Below are 20,017 nucleotides of genomic sequence, written 5' to 3' on the forward strand. Positions count from 1 at the left end.
ATCCACTTCAAAAGGCTGTAAACCAACAATATCATGAATAAAGGTCAGATAATCCACAAAACTTTCCAGATACCAAATATGAACATTTTTTCAAAGTTCCATGTTTGACTCGGGACTATGTAAACAGGATGGTGATGTTTCACAGTAACCAATGAAATTCTTCTACCACTCAAAGACTTTCAGAAACAAATATCGGATTTGAACCAATACTTTACTTGCTAGATGGCAGATATGCTGTCCTTTCAGCCAAACAGGATACCAATAACAATGAAAAAATAGTGGGAGGATGTTAATAATTGCAGAAATTATGCCTCAGTGTGAAAGTGAAAAATGTGATATATGTGTTTCTCAGGCCATGTGGTGAGAGGTTGAAATAAATACAACAGTATATCTAATAGGAATGTTGTTATAAGACTAAGACTATAGCAGACAATGATCAAAAAAATATTTACACAAACTGAATGAGCAAGTAAAAAAAGGGTGGTCAGTGGATAATTATGGGATTATAGCTGGAAAAATAATGTAAAAGATAACACAGCAAAAGTGAATTTCTAGTTTCTGATGGATAACTAACTTTGGCAGTATGTAAAAGCAGTGATATGATACTTTCAATGTTTAAATTTGGTGAAAGCCTCACAAAGTATGGTTGTAAATGGGGTATCAATACTACCATCAACTGGAAGAGTGATCGTGTTTTGACTGAATATCTGGGTCAAACCTTTTCAGTTTTGATTGAAACCTTAAGTCATGGAGGTGATCAAGTAGAGAAAAGTTTCAGTCAAAATGGGATATACGAGAAATATAAGGTAGGCGATTATGAAAACTCCATAAAACAACTTATATCAATACTTGTAATGATGAGACATAGGAATTGGTTTAAAAACATCTGAAAACCAATGTACAAATGTTTATCAAGCATCAAATGAATAGGTAATAATGAAACGATGAACAGTGAAATCAGGTGAGTAGAGAAAGGTTATGGAAGAAATATGAGATAACAGATATTGACAAATTCATGAGAAATATATAACATGCAAAACAGAAAAGGGACAAGAATGATAAGGAAAGACAAAAAAAAGCAACACAGCATGATAGGGAATTAGCTAATCAAAAGGGGAAATCCAAAGGAGCTCTTATGCCATGGCAAGCAAGAGGAAGAATGATTAATTATTTCATACCAGAATGACACTGGTGAATGGTGATGGAGGCAAATTGACCACAGCAAATGATTTTAATTTAATGATCATTTTGTCAGTGTATGCGATACTGGCAATGTTCCCTCTAAGCTGTGCACTTCTGTAATCATGTGGCAATTTTGGCATGCCAGCACAACATTAAAAATAACAAGCACAACAACATTAACCTCCCTATAAGCCAAGATAGATGAAATAGTGAGACCAAATTGCACTTCTTATCCATGTTATTCAATAGATGTTACAGAATCGTATCCAGATTTAGCTGCACATCTATAGACGTCCTGGGCAGTTGGGGGGGGGGGGGTTAAGAGACTTAAAGCTACAGAAAGTTTTAAGCGATCATGACTAAATAAATTAATTAAAACCGAGATTATGATATGTACAATTATATTTTCAGTGAAATAAAGATACGTAACTTCTCAATTATTTTAATTATAATTTTGTAAAGTAAAATAAGTGTAAAGTATTTTATTCACTTTTTTTGAAAATTGCTGTTCCCCCCCCCCCCCCAGTGCAGGGTTGCCCAAGTCAACTTAACTGCTACTCAGAAGACATCCCTTTAAAACCAGTACAATTGCTTCCCTGGCTTAAAGGAAACATTGGATACTGGTTTTATTCATGCGGAAATACTGTGAAGGGAGTCAAATTCTACAGAAGCTAGATGTTAACAAGTGTATATGACATAACCATATTTTAAGGCATCTATAAATAGTTCATCGCAGACCTGGCTGTTCAGGGAATCTTGGAATGGGGAAGATTCTCAAGGACAGGAGAGAAAGCAATATAGCAGGAGTGGAGAACCCTTCGCAAGCGTGTCGAATGTGGCACACCAACGACTTTTTTCTGGCACACAACCCAGACTCACCTTAAAAAATAATTAAATAAATAAACAGATATCCAACATCTTCACTGAGTTGTATATTTTAACTTAATAGAATACAATTTTATTAAATAGAGTAATACCAAATAAAATGCAATAAAGAAATAAAGATACAAACACTATCGACTGTTTTAGTAATAATACGTAATAAGAAAATGAAACAAACATATCATTTCTAATCCATCTATCCCCACGATATACTGACGTATATCGTGTATATCAGTATATCGTGGTTGCTGCATTCATTCACCTTGGTAGCCAGACGTGGCCTGACTCCTTTACCATCATTTTATATATTTTTTCGTGTTTCGTAAAGAATTTATCGATTTTCTAAAGTGTGTTTATATGTGGATTTAGATTTAATTAAATCGTAAGTCATTAAAATATGGATTGGAAGTATTTATTGTCAATTAATGTTTAATTCATTAGATATATAATCACTCTTAGACACATGGATAGGCTTATGTGTTTGTCAGACATGTTGTAATAGATTTCACGGTATGATATAAACACAGATGGATAAGAAAATAACTATTTATTAACGTAAAAGCTAATTCGCTATTATATCCAGCATCTTCAGAGCACACAACACAAAGTTCGTTACAAATGCAAGACAACCACAATCTGGTGTAACAGTGGGGCTAGTATAAGTAATTGCAGCGTGCAACACAAGACTAAAGTCCTAATATGGCGCCATCTAGGTTAAAAAAATAAAAAATAAATAAATAAAATAAAATAAAATAAAAATAATAAATATTAATTTGGTCTTAGGATGACTGCCTCCTAAATCTTTGGTAGATTTATACAGCCAGGATCAATTGGAAAGAAACAAAAGTAATGCACAGAAGCTTCTACAAGTCAGAGAGGTTGTTCCTGGAATCAACAGAAACCTTAAAACATACTCCAAACCTCAACAAGTATGACTGTATAAATCTACCAAAGATTTGGGAGACAGTCATCCTAAGACCAAATTAATATTTATTACTTTTATTTTATTTTATTTTTTCAAACTTTCTAAGAATATCATTTGGACTACTATTTCAAAACTTTGAACTTTTTTTTAACCTAGATTGTGCCATATTAGGACTTTAGTCTTGTGTTGCAGGCTGCAATTACTTATACTAGCCCCACTGTTACACCGGATTGTGGTTGTCTTGCATTTGTAACAAACTTTGTGTTGTGTGCTCTGAAGATGCTGGATATAATACCAGCAAAATATTAGCTTTTAAGTTAATAAATAGTTATTTTCTTATCCATCTGTGTTCATATCATACCGTGAAATCTATTACAACAAGATAATAATTAATCTTACAATATTCTTTGATTTTACCGCTCTAGTGTGATTTTTGATTATTTGAAAAGGTTCTCCCAATACTTAAAAAGACACCAATTAATAACGTTTCCCAAAATTTCGGTTGGCATGTGAGAAAATCTTTGCATCAAAGATATGGCAATTTTGGCATGCACACTTAAAAAGGTTGCCCACCCCTGCAACATAGCATTATTTTACAAAAGTACATGCTAAGAGATGTCTGCAGTTATAAAACAAATCTGTTTTATAACTGCAGAACCCTGTGGCATATCATTACCTTTCTGTTTTCGGAATTTCCCCCGCTCCAACACACAGTGGAAAAGATAGGGATGAATAATAAATTAGTGTGGTGGAGACAGAACATGAGCTGTCTAAAAAATGCAAGTAGGTTATGTATTGTGTGTGTGTGGGGGGGGGGGGGGTCTACTACTGTTTAGCTTATCTGTTAATGATAAGTTTGCATGGACTGACAAGATATTCAACTATTCAAGATACCAAGTAATTTTATATAAACTTGGTTTTTAATCCTATTTCCCAAGTAAGTCAAGTTTGTACCTGCACATAGTACAAGTCTAAGGCAACTCGTGATAACGTAGTGCCAGTCTGAGGAAACTCGTGGTAAAGGTGGATTAAGCTCTGATCACTTTCCTTAGTATTTTTCCCTAATGTAAAGCACATCCCCTTGTGGAGATGTATGATGCTATGCATTAAAGGCAATGGTCACTACCCATACCAGTTTCGACCTTTATTGAGGTCTCGTCAGTGGGAACCAGACCTGAAAATGCTAAGGTTGAAGTAATGCAGAGCTTCAGAATTTTACCTAAACAAGTTGCCACAAGGTGCTTTGACCTTATTAAATAAAATCTCAGGATGAGAGATAGATGTAGAAAGTTTTTAACTTGGATATATTATGTATTCAAGATACCAAGTAATTTTATATAAACTTGGTTTTTAATCCTATTTCCCAAGTAAACAAACAGACAAGTAAGTCAAGTTTGCGCCTACACGTAGTGCCAGTCTGAGGCAACTCATGGTAAAGGTGGACTGGCACTACGTTACCACGAGTTGCCTCAGACTTGCACTACGTGCAGGCGCAAACTTGACTTACTTGTCTGTTTGTTTACTTGGGAAATAGGATTAAAAACCAAGTTTATATAAAATTACTTGGTATCTTGAATACATAATATACCCACGTTAAAAACTTTCTACAAGATAGTCAACTGTTTGCTGATGATGCAGAGTTGGAGTTAATGACTAAGAAAAATATCAAACCCTTTCAGGAAGATTCAAATAGAACTTTAACTTGGAATGAAATGTGTTAAAATGTTCAATATGATGGATATGAATTTGGGTGAGTGAGATCCTTTGTGAAAAAGTTTGCCTCTATGAATTAATTTCTTCTTATTATTACTAAATAAAGATATGGTAAGATCAAGGTTTAGAAAATAATAACTTTTGTATACTTACCTGTCAGTGGCAATACATTATTGCAGTAACAATGAAGACCACAACATTTATGATGATCCTTAGAAGTTCAAGGATCATTACAAATTAGTGCATTTTTCAATTTGAGTTATTAATTTGACACAGTAAATTTAGGATTACTGTACTTGTTATTATCATCACCAGACCTCCATAGAGTCAAGAAGTCTTATCCTGATAGTCTTTGCTACCAAAGACAATGCTCTTCAAACTGCACTTTTAAACTCATTTAGTGGATTTTCATTCACTACCCTCTTGAGCATGGAATCCACTAATCTAAATTTACTGCTCTTTAAGCAAACAAATACTCCTCACTCCCTTTCTTAACAAGCCTTCTTTAATTCTTTTATATTCATTCTTTCTGTTCCATGAAATATCACTTCTGAGAAATATAAGGTGGGTGATTATAAAGTATGTTTATCGTTTACCTCTTCATCTCATCTCAGAATCACTCCTCCAATTTATCAGGCTCCTCTGCAGATGAAATTCCCTCTATCTTTATATTCAATAGTCCAGTAGTAGAAACCACCTTAGTCACTTTGATGGATTCTTTCCAAAATCAGGCAACCAAATCTGTGCACAGTTGTTGTTGTTGAAATGTAGTCTAATCAAAGCCTTTTCAAGTAAAACAGGAACCAGTATTTCCATATTGATGTTCTCATCACTATCGTAATTATGTGTTGTCTTAATAATTCTCATGCAGCTCCTAAATTTCAGGTCCTGTTCTACCAGTTAATCCTCACTCATCTACCAAACAAACACCATCTACTACATTACTTTGACTTTTTATAGCTCTCCATAATTTTGCATCCATGTGAAACTCTCCCAGTATCATTTATATCTAAATTGAACAATAACAGTGGTTAACCAGATCCTTGAAGCACACCACTCATTACTTTACTCTCTTCAACAATGCTGCACTTGCATATATAACTTGAAGGGAGAGATCACACAATCACTAATCCATTATCCAATATGCCATATACTCCATTTCAAACACCAGCTTATCAAATGGAAATCAAACAAAATAGTTTTGCATAATGGAGGCTCAGCAGGGGGGGGGGGGGAATTATACGCCATCAGCATCTCCAGAGTGGTGGTTAAGGTATCAGAGAAGCTGGTAGAAAACAGAATTTAGGAATGGGTAGATGGGAATATGAAAAATGTAAAGGAAAGTGAGTTGGATAAAGGAAATGACTATATGTACTACTGGACTATGTGAAGGAATTTGACAGGATACCACATGAATGTTTGTCACATAAACTAAAGTAAATGGAGATGGATATGAAGCAGGTGATATGAATAAGAAAGTGACTATAAACAGACATTAAACAGTAGCATATTATTATTATTCTGAGATCACAAGGAGTCACAGGCTCATCTAGGAGGTGCCTTTTGTCATACACACAGCACATCATACTGTGCCTTAAACACATTCAAATTCTCTGCAAACCAGTGGAGGCTGGTGAAAATTTTAAGCGGGAGTGCTGCATATATAAAAAAAAATTCTATTTTTCCTAATCAGTAACCAATTTATTAATAAATAAATTTACATATTAAAAAATTACTTTATTAAAAATATTTCACCCTCACCACAAACAAACACCAATAATAAAAGTTTCATATCTCATAGAAATAACACGCACAAGCATATGATACACTGCCAAAATGAGTGTTGGAAACACTCTCATGACAAGGAAACCCTATAGTTATTAACAACCTTCTTAATATAAAGACTATTTGAAGCCATTAATGATGAAGGTGGATGATATGATTTATTTCTTGACACAGCAGTGCTTCAATAAAGTGCACAGGGTGAGCACAATGGATTAGTCTAATTAGAGTTTAAGCTGAATGGTGCTAGATTTTTGACAATGATAATGATGATTATATTTGAAAGAGCAAGAATGTAAAGTCCAATATGGGTTTCTTTTTTAAAAGTGGAGAAGCAAAGTACCATCTGGTTGACAAAGAAAGACAACTCGATGATCCTCTTCTGCCAAAAGAATGATTTTCATGATGAAATGTTGAAGTTCGGTAAGGGAACTATACCAGACTGCAGGGGTTTCATCCATGTACGTGTAGCATGATGGGATATTGTCCAGCAGGTGGCAAAGGAAGACCACCCATGGCTGTACTTTTTACCTGAGCCCACTCTCTGGTAAAGATTACTATGACATCTGAAGTAGCCAAAGTGGATGATGAACTCAAAGAGGCAAACAATGTCTGCAGGGAAGTCTTGCCAGAGGAAGTCCAGTATTTCATCTAGATGGACATTAGTGAATAAAGACACAATGTCTAAGCTGAATAAGAGGTTATTGAGGTAAAAGAATAAAAAGATTGTTCTCCACTATTTTTCAATAGTGAAGCAAATAACTTCAAAGTAGAAAGATACAGAGATTCTATTATAAAAGGTGTAGTGGATGAGAGGGTTCACAAAGTCTGCTTTTCAGGAGGAAGGATTAACAGGTGATTGAGGTGCTGGATATGAGAAATAAGCATGCAGGGTAGTTAGTGGCTGTGGTTGAAACAAATGAACTGTTTGCACATAGGGAGAATGTGAGGATGAATATCAGGAGATTATTGAAGAGAGTGAAAGACAATAGTGTGGTAGGAAGAGTAGTTTGTGTGTTGCCCAGGTATGACAATGATGAGTTGTGGCAGAGAGCAAACATCTAGAATAGAATGTTAGCAGAAATGTGTGAAGAGAAAGGAGTGCAATTTATGAATGTGTGGGATGAGTTTGTGGACCAAAACGTATAAGTGTAATGGACTGCATCTGAATGGTTTTGGAGTGAGTCACCTGGAAAAGGCGATGGAAGTAATCAGCGATGCAAACAAGGTATCGTTGGAAGTCAGAGATGATTGATGTAAATGAGCAGAAGAAAGGATAAGGTGAGACTAATGTGAATGGAGATGAGAATGTGAGAACAGAAATGGAAGTTGAACAGGGAAATGGGATGGCCTAAGGAGACAGCATGTGGAGAATGGATTCTGAAAACAGTAATGAATGCAGTTATGGGATAGTCAGCATAGGAATGGAATGGCCTGGAATACATGAGGAATAGTTGAGTCTGGAGAGATATACAGAACAAAAGGTAAGGGTAAGTAGACGGCAGCATGTGGAGAAGTCAGAAATGAGCAGCAGCATGGGTAGGACTGGTTACAGATCAAGAAATGAACTGTTATGTTTTTTACAAATACCAGGAATATCAGAAATAAGGGAGATGAAATTGTTGTGTTGACTGAGTTTATTTGCCCAAATTAGTTGGAACAAGTTAAACATGGTTGGATGAAAATGATATCTTCACAGAATAGAAAAAAGGAAGGATATGATATTTTTTGTGAAGATAGGAAGGGCAAGAAGAGAGGGGAGTGCTACTACTGATGATAGCAGGGGAATTATGTCCACACTAGGTTGAGATACAAGGAGGAAAAAAAGAGTGGCAGTGGTTTGAAGCAGGAAGGTGTGTGCTGGAGGTTGATAGAATGGGATATTTCACTGGGTTTTGCAACAAGCCAGAGAATATGGAGGGTGCAGAGAAAGAAATGTATAAGCAACTTGGCTTAGTGAAAAAGTGAAGGGAGATCATTATGGATAATTTCAATCATGGCAATACTGATTGGAATGAAGATATGTGACAGAATAAGGAGAATGAACATCTCGAGTTACTAAGGGACAGCAATTGTAAGCAATATGTACACGGAGAGTGCACAAGGATTAAGACTCTTGGATCTGGTTATATCATCAGAGGCCACAGGAGTGTCTAATATTCCCCTGGTTGGTAAGAGTAACAATGAAGTGATCACCTGGGTTGTAGCCAGTCATATGAGAACTTCTGTGAAGAAGGTATATGTGTTGAACTACAAGGCTGCTGATTATGGAAAGTAACTAGAAGCTATACAATGGAAAGAAGAGTTGAGTAGAAAGAAGACAGATGATGCTTGAGCATTGATCAAGAGCTATTTAACAGAAGTCTAAGTGTATTCCAAAGGTGAAATGGCAAAATAAGGTAGGAATAATGTGGATGAGTGAAGAGATAAAGCATGAAATCTGGAAGAAGATGATACTGTGGAGGCAACACTGATTATTATCAACATTCACAAGATGAATGTTGATAATAATCAGTTGCGTGAAGAGTACAAAAGGCGGGTGCCAGGAAGGTGACTTGGTTGGTAAACAGCAAAAGTGCAGTATGAGAAGAAATTAGTCAATCATGCTAAGAAAAATTCTAGCGAGTTCTTTTGATATATGGCAAATAGAAGAAAGAATGACTATGGAAGAATGATGCTAGTTGACAATGCAGACTGGTAACTGATGCAGAGGACATAGTTGAAGTATTCAATGAAGTTTGTCAGTGTATAAGTATGAGCATCGTGAAGGCAACATCATGAGAAGCTGAAGTATGGATGGCATGGTGGAGGAGGGACTGATGGTGAATGAGAAGGAGGTATATTAGAAATTAAGTAAATCTGATGTTAATAACACAAACAGGACTCAACAATATATTACTTCGTGTCTTGAAGGAATGCTCTAGGGCAGTGGTCGGCAACCTTTTTAATATGAAGGGCGCAATACTGTGGGCACCATGATGCTCATGGGCGTTGCGTTGCCGACTCTTCCTGATTTAAATAATTAAACTTAAAATTACAATTGGCATGAATGGTTTTGAAATGCCTTTCTATATTACTTTTTTTAGAAACAGCCACTATTATTGCATAATAAACAAATACGTTTGCCATTATGATTGATAAAGCAAGGCACTCGCATCTGATCTGACAGATACATGCTAATTGTTAACATGAATATTCTTTTTGTATTAATTTTTATTTTTTATGGTATTTTATATTCATTCATATGCGACAAAAAATATGTTGTAAAAGCAAGGTAAATAAAATAATGTTAAAATTTGAAATCTCATTTTTCTTAAAAACAACTAATCATAGAATTTCTAATAATCCTGAAATGAGAGAAAAAATGCCTGTCATAAGCCCTCCGTAATTTTCAAATTTTATATTGCGCTCTTCATATTAAAAAGGTTGCTGACCTCTGCAAGATGTGCTTTACATTTATGGAAAATACTAAGGAAAGAGGTCTGGAGCTTGCTCCACCTTTACTATGAATTGCCCATAGGGCACTACTTATGCTTGCATCCACCGAAACATTTAGCTTTTATATATTCGGCATGAAACTCTTGTAGTTTCTATATTCTGCTATGAAATAATGTTGGATTCAATATTCACTTAATTTGTACCATCATTTATTATATTTGCAGTGTTTTTTCTTTATATGTTCTTGCATTTTAACACATACTAGTAATGAATGTATCTCTCAGATATACTGTGATCTACGCTGCAAAATTACCGCTGCAAGCTCCAAAGCAGTTTACAATAATTTCTCTGAGGGAGCACTAAAAATTCAATATGGGTGCCATGGTGCCTGCGGGCACTGTGTTGCCAACCTCTGCTCTAGGGAATTAACAGCACCTTTGGCACACCTGTTTAACATGAGTCTTGCAACAGGTGAGTTCCAAAGGAATGGAAGGTGGGAAAAAATGTTCCACTTCACAAAGGAGAGAAGGGGAAGAAGGGGTAATAGCTGTTAAGGTGTTAGAGAAGTTGGTGAGGACTAGGATTCAGAATTGGGTTGATAATAGCAGTATTACTTATGATAATCAGCCATGCTTTAGCAATCTGCTTCCATATTACAAGGTGACAAATTCACTGAATAAAGGAAATGCACATACAGTGGTATACTTGGATTTTTCAAAGACATTTGACAGACTTCCACTTGACAAGATAGTAGCTAAACTGAAACATATGGGATTAGATAAGACTAGTGAGTTGGATAGCTGATTGTTTATCAGATAAGTATCAGATAAGAGAGGAAGGTCACTGGTGGAGTGCCACAGGAATCTCTTTTGGAATCATTATGGTTTAACTTGTATGCTAAGGATATGTGGACTGGTTTATCTGGAGATGTACAGCTGTTTGCCAATGATGCAAAGTTGGGAAGAACTATGAGAAGTAGAATGGATGCTGTGGCTTTGCAAAAGGATCTTAATAGACTATATGAGCAGAAAAGTGAATGGAGCTATCAGTTTAATGTTGCAAAGTTCAAGGTCCTGAAATTTGGTAGGCAAGGTTGGGATGCAGAGTATACAATTAATGGGGAAATTATGAAAGAGGTAGACGAGATGAGAGATCTGGGAGTGATGGTAGACAGAGACCTGAAGTTTAGGGGTCACATTGCTAAAACTGCAAGAACATCACAATGAATTATGGCAATAATGTCCGCACGGTAAGCCTAGTGGCTGTGCACTTCACAACCATATGACTGGGGAAGGAGTGTCCCAGGTTCGATTCCCATCAAAGACGTGAGGAATTTGAGGATCTTCCTCAGCCATAGCCAAGTTAACTGGTCTTGGGCACGAGCAGTAGGGTTTTTTCTGCCAGTTTGTCTGGCGTTTTTCATCCTGCAAGCAGGCAAACCAGCCCCATGAAACACACACAGATCTACAGCCATAAATACTTAACCCTCCATGAGGGGGCTCAACTCGCACCAATAGGGATGGGGGAGAAAAAGGGAGGAAACTCCATACGAATAAATAAATAAATAAATGGCAATAATGAGAACATTGATCTGCAGAAGCAAAGAGGTCATGGTTCAGTTGTATAAGGCTTCAATTAGGCCACATATGGACTGCTGTGTGCAAATGTGGTTGCCTGGTTTTCAAGGGGATGAGGATGTACTGGAGAGGGTTCAGAGAAGGTTTATTAAGTCAGTGTCAGGTCAATGGAATGTCAAATATGAGGGGGGGGAGAGAGAGAGAGACTGAAAGTTACAGAATGTTGTGAATAGAAGGAGAGAGATGATATGATTGACACAAGTCTCACTCATATCCTCTCTTAGAGGGAGACAAGGGTAGAACAAGAGGCAATCCCTGGGAGCTGCATAAGGAAGGTGTGAGCAGGGGAGTGAGAAGCAGGTTCTTTGCATGGATAATGAAACGCATTGCCTGAGAGTGTAGTGAGTGAAAAAACTGAATGGGTTTACAGTACAGTTTGATGATCTTTTTGCTGAGAGGGCATGGATCCCCTGTGATAACTCCTTTGACTCCATGGCAGTCAGATGTTAATAATATTCAGTAATTTACTTCTTTTTTTTTTTTAATTTCTATGGTAATCCGTTGAATTTAAGGTGGCTGTGGTCCCTAAGCTGTAACTTTTAAGAAGCCCTTCTAGTAAAGTTTAGGTTTAATTGCTTTTCAGAGACCTTATATAAACCATTGCTTGTCTAGATTATGCATAAATCCAGCCATGGGGAATTTCATACATGAAAGGTTTGTACCACCTGCACTAGTACTAGTATTGTGAATGGGCAAAATATTGAAGAGAAAAAAAAATTCACTATAATACAAAGATATAACTAAGTTCCGAATCTGCATGACCATCTTGAAACTAAGCTTCAAATCTCTGCTTGCTTAGGAATATAAACTGACATCTAAACATCCATAAGTCCCCTATTGAACCACCATACAGTTCATAATTGGTTAAGTGAAAGTAATAAGGAAATGAGTTTTAAAAAAATAATAATTAATCATATAACATTAAGAAGATATTGGCAAGACAGGGAACCTGACTCTGTACCTGTAAAAAAAACTTCCCTAGGACAAAAACTAGCTTACAGCAGACACTTAGGATAACGTATGGGGCAAGTAAGAGGAAGAATGACTATGGAAGATTCTTAATGAGTGATGATGGTCACAAGGTGACAGAAGCAGATAAACTAGTTGAGTCACTGAGAGAACAATTTGCAAGGGTATATCATCCTAGTGAGGTTACCACTTTAATATATATGACAGACACTGTTGTGGGAATAGAGGTGGATGAATTGCAGGTTCTTAGGATATTGAAGATTCTCAATATAAATACAGCTGTCGGATTAGATGGTGAATTATACAGCAATCAGTCTCAGATGTGGTGGTAAAATTACTCAAAAAATTGGTCAAAAGGAGAATTCAAGAATGGGTAGATAAAAATATGATAGTGTATGAGGGCCAACATGGCTTTGTAAAAGATTGGTCATGCCTTAGTAATTTACAGTCTTTTTTTATAATACAGTAACAGATGAGTTGTATAAAGGAAATGGCTACACAATGATTTTGCTGGATTTTGCAAAGGCATTAGACAGAATATCACATGGAACTCTGTTACACAAATTAGAACATATGGGAATGGACATGACACTGGTTAAGTCGATAAGAGGATGGCTGTTGGACAGATATCAAAAAAGTGGTATATAGAGGGGCAGAATCGAGGCAAAAACAGATGACTAGTGGTGTGCCACAAGGTTTAGTGCTGGAACCATTGTTATTTAATTTGTACATAAATGATATAGGAAATAACCTGAAAAGAAATACTCAGTTGCTTGCTGATGATGCAAAATCAGGTCGAGTAACAGTTAATCAAGTGGAGAGCTTGCAGAACGATTTAAATAGGCTGTGTATGGGCAAAAGATAATGGATGTCAGTTTAATGTGGAGAAATGTCAAGCTATGCATTTTGGGATAAATATTACAAGCCATGTATCACATTGATGGCACTGTACTCCAGGAAATAGATGAAGCTAGAGATTTAGAGGTGATGGTAAACAGAGAGAGTAAGTTTAAAGGACATATTGCTAAGGTAGCCCAATAGATTACAGCTACTGAAGAATATATTAACATGTAGAAATAAGGAAATTGCTATTCCTCTTTATAGGGCACTGATATGCCCACATCTGGAATCTGAGCTCAAGTGTGATCCCATTGGTTTCTTGGGGGGATGAGGAAGGAGTAGAGAGGATTCAGAAGCAAGTGACCAAGATAATGAGTAGCCGGTAGAATGTTCCCTATCAAATAGATTGAGGATGTGTGTGGATTGCAGAAGTTGGTTGATAGGAGAAAAAGAGGGGATATGATAGAAACATTTAAGTAGCTTAGAGGGTTTTATAAGGTTGATGCAGGAAAAATGTTTCAGCACTTGCTAGAAGGACCAGAACAAAGGGTCAGCCCTGGAAGTTGAATAAAGGTGTGGTCAGTAGGGATGTGAGGACTAGATTTTTTGCTTGGAAAGTTGTGAATGAGTGGACTGGGTTGCCAGTTAGTTCTGAGTGCTTTGTCTGTTAATGGGTTCAAGGAGAGGTATGATAGATTGTGTGGATAGACTGGGTCTCCAGTGATAAGTATTCTGACTACATGCAGGTGTCCATATAATAATAATAACTTGTGGCAAAGCAACCATTCCTCATATACAAGAAAGCAAATTGGGATGTTGCTTCATGTGTAAACTTTATTTGTTGTGTTAACAGAAATATGAAGAAAAATAAAGAATTTCTTTCTCAGTACAATTTTAACTGAATTTATGAACTTCAGGAGAAATCATGCCCATTTTTTTTTTCAGTGATTTTTACCATTATTTAAACTTATGAATGAATTGATTTTGAACAACCAACTGATTGACTCAAAAGCAGTTCTTGAATCACTGCAAGGATATCATTCAAATTTTTTTTGAAAAATTTGAATTTAATTTTTTTAAAATTCCAATTTTGTCCTAGCTTGTTGGCCGATAGATGGAATCTTTCTCTCCTACAAGCTATGGGCTGAAATTATTCCAGTGGCATGGATCTTTGACAATGATTTTTAGTGGCAAATGATTTTCATTGCTCAGTGGGAGACTAAACACTAGCAGAGGCCTGAAATAGCCTGAAAAGGTACCATGTTTGGTCTTCTCTACATGACTTTCAGATTATCAAAACATTAGTCTATCAACCTACCTTCTTCTTTGAGTGCCATCTCCTATCGGAGGTCGGCGACCACCTTGGCAAATTTTGAGCGATTCTCAGCTATTCTGAGCAGTCTCTCAGAGTTCATACCAGTCCACTGTCTGATATCTGCCAGCCAAGATTTTCTTCGTCTTCCTTGTCCTCTTCTTCCATTTATCTTCCCTTTTATAATCAATTGAAGTATCTTATATTTTTCATTACAAAGTAGGTGACCAAGATATGCAGTTTTCCTTCTTTTTATGGTATCTAAAAGTTCACGTGATTTCCCCATTTGTTCCAGTACTTCCTGATTGGATGTTTTTGCTGTCCATGGAATTTTTAACATTCGTCTGTATAACCACATCTCAAAGGCTTCAAGGCTTTTTATTGATGTTGTCTTCAAGGTCCAAGTTTCTGCACCATACAGCAGTACAGACCATACATAGCATTTAACCATGCGTACTCTAAGCTCTAAGTTTAAACTGCGGTTACACAGTGTTGATTTCATCAAGAGAAAATTTTTTCTTGCCATTTCAATTCTAACTTGTATTTCCATTTCTGGATTGCAATCAACCTACCTACCCGTTACAAATGTGCTGTTATAGTCTACAACTTTTCATAGTTGGGATTACAATATTAGCTGTCCAAAATTTTTTATAAACATGTTTACTTCACATGCATTGTTTTTTTCCCCTTTTGTCTCTGAAACAGTTCTCTAGGTGTTTACAACCAAAGGAACTTTTTTTTTCCATTAGCCAGCAATGGATAAAACCTATTTCCCAAACTTATCAACCTCAGTTTATAACTTTCTATTAGCATCAGTACAAATGCCTCTGCAAAATTTATGATTATCACAGCATACAAATTTTACCCATATATAAATCAATGCTAGAATTATGAATTCTGGCTTTAACCAACATCTCCAGAACCTTAGTCACCACTTCCAGAATACTCACTGGTCCAATATTTACATTTTCCATTTTGGAGTAATACAATGAAACCACAGCTCAAAGATTATCATTGCTCCTACTTTTATTTATAAAATACTGATGGTATACATGCAAATCTGCTGGAACACATGCAATTCACATGCAAAAAATACTAGTAGTGATGGGCGGTAGAAGGTGTTCTGTTTAGTTGGTGTACTAAGTAAGCAGTGGAAATGGCAAGTTATGTGCAGCAGAGTAGAATATCCTCCCTTGATGAGTTCTTGGAGGTGTAATAATAGTAATAAACATGATTAAATATGACAATGATTGTAGCTAAAAAGAAAAAATCAGCTAATTAACGCCTTTTTATTCCCTTAAAGCAATGTTTCTCAACGTTTCTTGGATCATGCCCCACCTCAACGTCTCAAAGATTTTGATGCCCCCCCCCAGCATAATAGTCAGCCAAGTTCTGAAAAAGTATAATATAAATATGTACATTTTCTAATTGCCCCCAAAATATTCAAATTTCCCCCCTGTGGGGCGTACACCCCACGTTGAGAAACACTGCCTTAAAGGAAGTGGGCAAGGCTGTTTTAGCCATATTAAACTTCTGGAGACTGATTGTTTAATAGTTATGATGCTCAAATAAACAGACTTTTCAAGGATATGGCTCACTCAGTGCAAGAGGCAGCACACACATCATGGATACTGCAAGGCATCCAGGCTGAGTGTTATCACAGTACACCATACTTTCAATCACCATCTACTCAATTCTTTTTAGAAAGAAGAAAACCCCAGTGAAAACGTGAAGATTTTTCTCTCTCCTTACAAGTGATAGGTCAGAACTCATCCAAATACAAGCACATATAGTTGAGGAAGACAGATTTTTTGTCATGAACTAAGTCTTAAAAAAACTGTTGATTATATCTGAAATATATCAATACATTATACTTAAAAATGCATAAACACATTTCCAACTATGTAAAGATAATATTTATATTATTACTATATAACACCTCCAGGGAGTCCAAAGACTCATCGAGGGAGAGTGTGCCAACAGCATCGAATGATTGGCCCCCTTCCAACTACTAGCCGCGCTCAAACTTACTTAACTGAGCTATTAGTAGCAGAGGCTCTACCAACTGACCAACCTTTGCGGCAACCTTTGGTATCCTTAAGGATACCAAATAATTATAATTGAAATGCATGTAATATTCCAACAAAGTCTGTATTGGACAAATATTACAACATTGTAAACATCTGAAATTTGTTGGGACTTGAAAATTTTCCTGCCCTCTTCTATAAGACTGTAGATTTTGAAATTTTAAGATGTACATTGAGATTTAATACTGTATACCAGTTTAGGTATTGCTAAAAACAACTTGCCTGGCTATCTGTTATCAAATCTACCCAATATTTCAATTGCTAAACAGGACCAAACCTATGCCTGCAAGATTGAGTATCTTGGCCTCGTTCACACAATGATTAATATCATTATACATTGAGGGAGGAGGCACTCCATTCCAACAAACTAATCTAACTAACAATTGGTTTTCTCTGTTAACTGCGTGCCTCGTTTAACTATTCGCAGAAGCAAAAACCTGAGCAGTCCATACGAAACCAGCTAAAAGCCCTTGTATAAAGATTCTTGGTTCTCAGAGGATTTGAACCCAGATACAATAAAAAACGTCGTCGTTGCAGCCATCTATTGTTCATTGCTATTTTAAATCAGACAAATTTTATTACTCTCCATTCTATTTCAAACTGGTTATGAAAGTGGCACAGCAAATAAAAGGTACGCAGTCCTATCAACTAGTACCAGTGATAGCAACTACAAGTAAAGCGGTGGCGAAAGTACAGACAGAACCAGCATACGATGTTCCAGCACTGCATTAACCGGTACCATCCTGCAATGACCGAGGATGTAGATGAGAATAGATTTAATGATGTACACAGTTTAGGTATTAATGAAAACAACTTGCCTGAGACAACAAGAGCTTCATTTGGACCACAAGTGACAAATCCTGGCATCGAGGTAAGTATATACTACTAAAAACTACTCAAAGAGAGAAACAGAAACCCAGACTAGTTATTAGCGTACGACAGACAGCTGGCGTCAGAACAATTCGACAGCTTGGCGCCGTTTCAAAAAACATGAAATATGTGCATTCCCTAAATGCCTGACATATCCCTTCTTAATTTATATGCGTTTATTATTATTATTATTATTATTATTAACTTCCTCAAGCAGCATGTAACAGAAGGAACTCCAGGTCAAAAAGAGTTAGATTTGATTATAGTATCAGAGGGCGTTTCAGTTAAAGACATAACTATTCTGCTTCCACTTGGTGACAGTGATCATCCGGTACTCACTTGGGAAGTTAGTAAGTTTATGAATGTTCCATTCAAAAAAGGGGTCACATGCTGAACTACATAGCAGGAAATTATGACCAACTGAGGAGTATACTGAGTTCAGTGGAATAGGATCGGTTGCTGGATGGAAAGAATATCGACGGTGCATGGAAAGCATTTAAACAATACTTAAATGATGCGATATCAGAATGTGTCCCGAGAGTTCGAAGAATAAAGAAAATAGGAGTCAAATTGATGTGGAAAAAAAATAATAGATTGAACTCACATATGAATTTATGGGTTTTAGTGGTACGTAAAATACCAGCCGGCCTGGCTTGCCGAGTGGTTAGCATATCCGCTCTCCAGTCAAAAGGCTGCGGTTTCGAATCCCACTGTGCGAATGGATGTTTGTGATTATCTGTGGAAAAACTAGTGGCGGTAGATAGCGTTGGTATAGTTGCGGTTAGTTGGTGGATTGACAACTGTAGAGGAGGTGCCCTCCCTCGATGAGTCTTTGGACTCCCTGGTATCAAATAATAAATATAAAAATTATCAAATAATAATATTTTTTTAAACATTTTTATTATTTCTCAGATAAATTAAATACATTATAGGGACACAATTATGCATAACAAATACTTTCTCGTACATATTTTTTTTTAAAAAAATAATAATAATAACAATAACTGTTTACAACGTATATTATTATAATATTCATAATGGTGATTATTACAGATGTTTCTTTGCAATTTTACGCTCTATATATACAATATCAATGGATATAATCACTCTATATTGCATACTTTTGTTACAGTTATTACATACATTACTTACATTTATTTACACATGATACTTACATTACATACATTGGTTTACATTTGATATGCACATTACATACATTTGGTTACATATGATACGTCTTGGATGAGAACTAAATTCTCTGCTTTCATCTTCGAAGCATATATGTAAGCTTATCTGAGGATGACACCAGTTGGTTATTATTTATTGGTGTTTTTTTTTTTGGTTTTTTTTGCTGTGTTGGGAAGCTACGAAATCTATGATTGAAAAATTCGCGCGCGCACGCACACACGCACGCTCGTACGCACACGCACGCACGCACGCACACACACACACACACACACGCACGCTCGTACGCACACGCACGCACGCACACACACACACACACACACACACACACACACACACACACACACACACACACACACACACACACACACACACACACACACACACAATAACTTGGAATGTATTGATGCGTCGCTGAACTGGAAGCCTGAACGAATATATTGTGTTTCATTAAGTTTGTATGGTATTTTGGATGCGTGTTTCTTGTTCATAGTATGTCCTTAGAGCTCTTTTCAGGCTATTGTAGTTTGTAAGGTTTCTGTATTCAAAAGGTAATTCGTTTATCATGTCTGGGATGTAGAAGTTTCGCGTGGTCTCTCCGTAGTGATTATTGTATTTATATGTGATATAATTAGTTGTCTGAGGTCTTGTTATACGGTATGTATTTCTGACTGTCCTGTAGTTGGCATCGAAATAATGTTTTAGCAAAGTTGCATAGTGACATAAATGTTTTGCTGTCAGTATTTTGTGTTCTGACATTGCAGTATATATAAAGTCGTTATTTTCTTTGTTCCCAAAAGATCAGTTTTATCATTTTGTACTGTAGTGACATTAGTCTATTTAATTTGTAGGGTGCACAGAAAGCGTATGTTGTTATAGCGTATCTTAGTATATTTTGGCATAGTGCTTGGTATATTAGTATTTTAGGCGTATGGGAACTATGTCTTTTAACCTGCAGAGTTTGCCACATCTTGTTCGGAGTTTATTGTCTAGATGGTTTATGTGACTATTCCAGTTCATATCTGCATCGAAGTAAATTCCAAGGTATCGTATTGTTTCAACCTGAGTAATTGTAGTGGTTTTGCTGTTCTGTGTGTTTTTATGTTGAAAAGTGTGTTGGATGGCTATATATTTGTTATCAACTGGTCGCGTCAGTGGATTTATGAATATCATAAATTTTGTCTTTTATGAGTTT

At 36.3% G+C, this 20,017-nt stretch overlaps 1 protein-coding gene across 1 annotated transcript in view; it reads left to right on the top strand.

Annotated features, from left to right (window-relative positions):
- Positions 1 to 17,479: 17,479 nt before the first annotated feature.
- The window catches only part of LOC150100850 (band 7 protein AGAP004871-like), a 160,946-nt gene continuing 158,408 nt past the window's right edge, over positions 17,480 to 20,017 (top strand). Inside the window, exon 1 of the mRNA XM_090401921.1 lies at positions 17,480 to 17,638. Within this exon, the coding sequence (XP_090258047.1) occupies positions 17,480 to 17,638 (159 nt within the window). The remainder of the gene's footprint in view (positions 17,639 to 20,017) is intronic.

This window comes from Typopeltis vanoorti, chromosome 12 (genome assembly GCF_054136105.1).
Source record: "Typopeltis vanoorti isolate ZY-2024b chromosome 12, IOZ_Tvanoo_1.0, whole genome shotgun sequence".
NCBI lineage: Eukaryota > Metazoa > Arthropoda > Arachnida > Uropygi > Thelyphonidae > Typopeltis > Typopeltis vanoorti.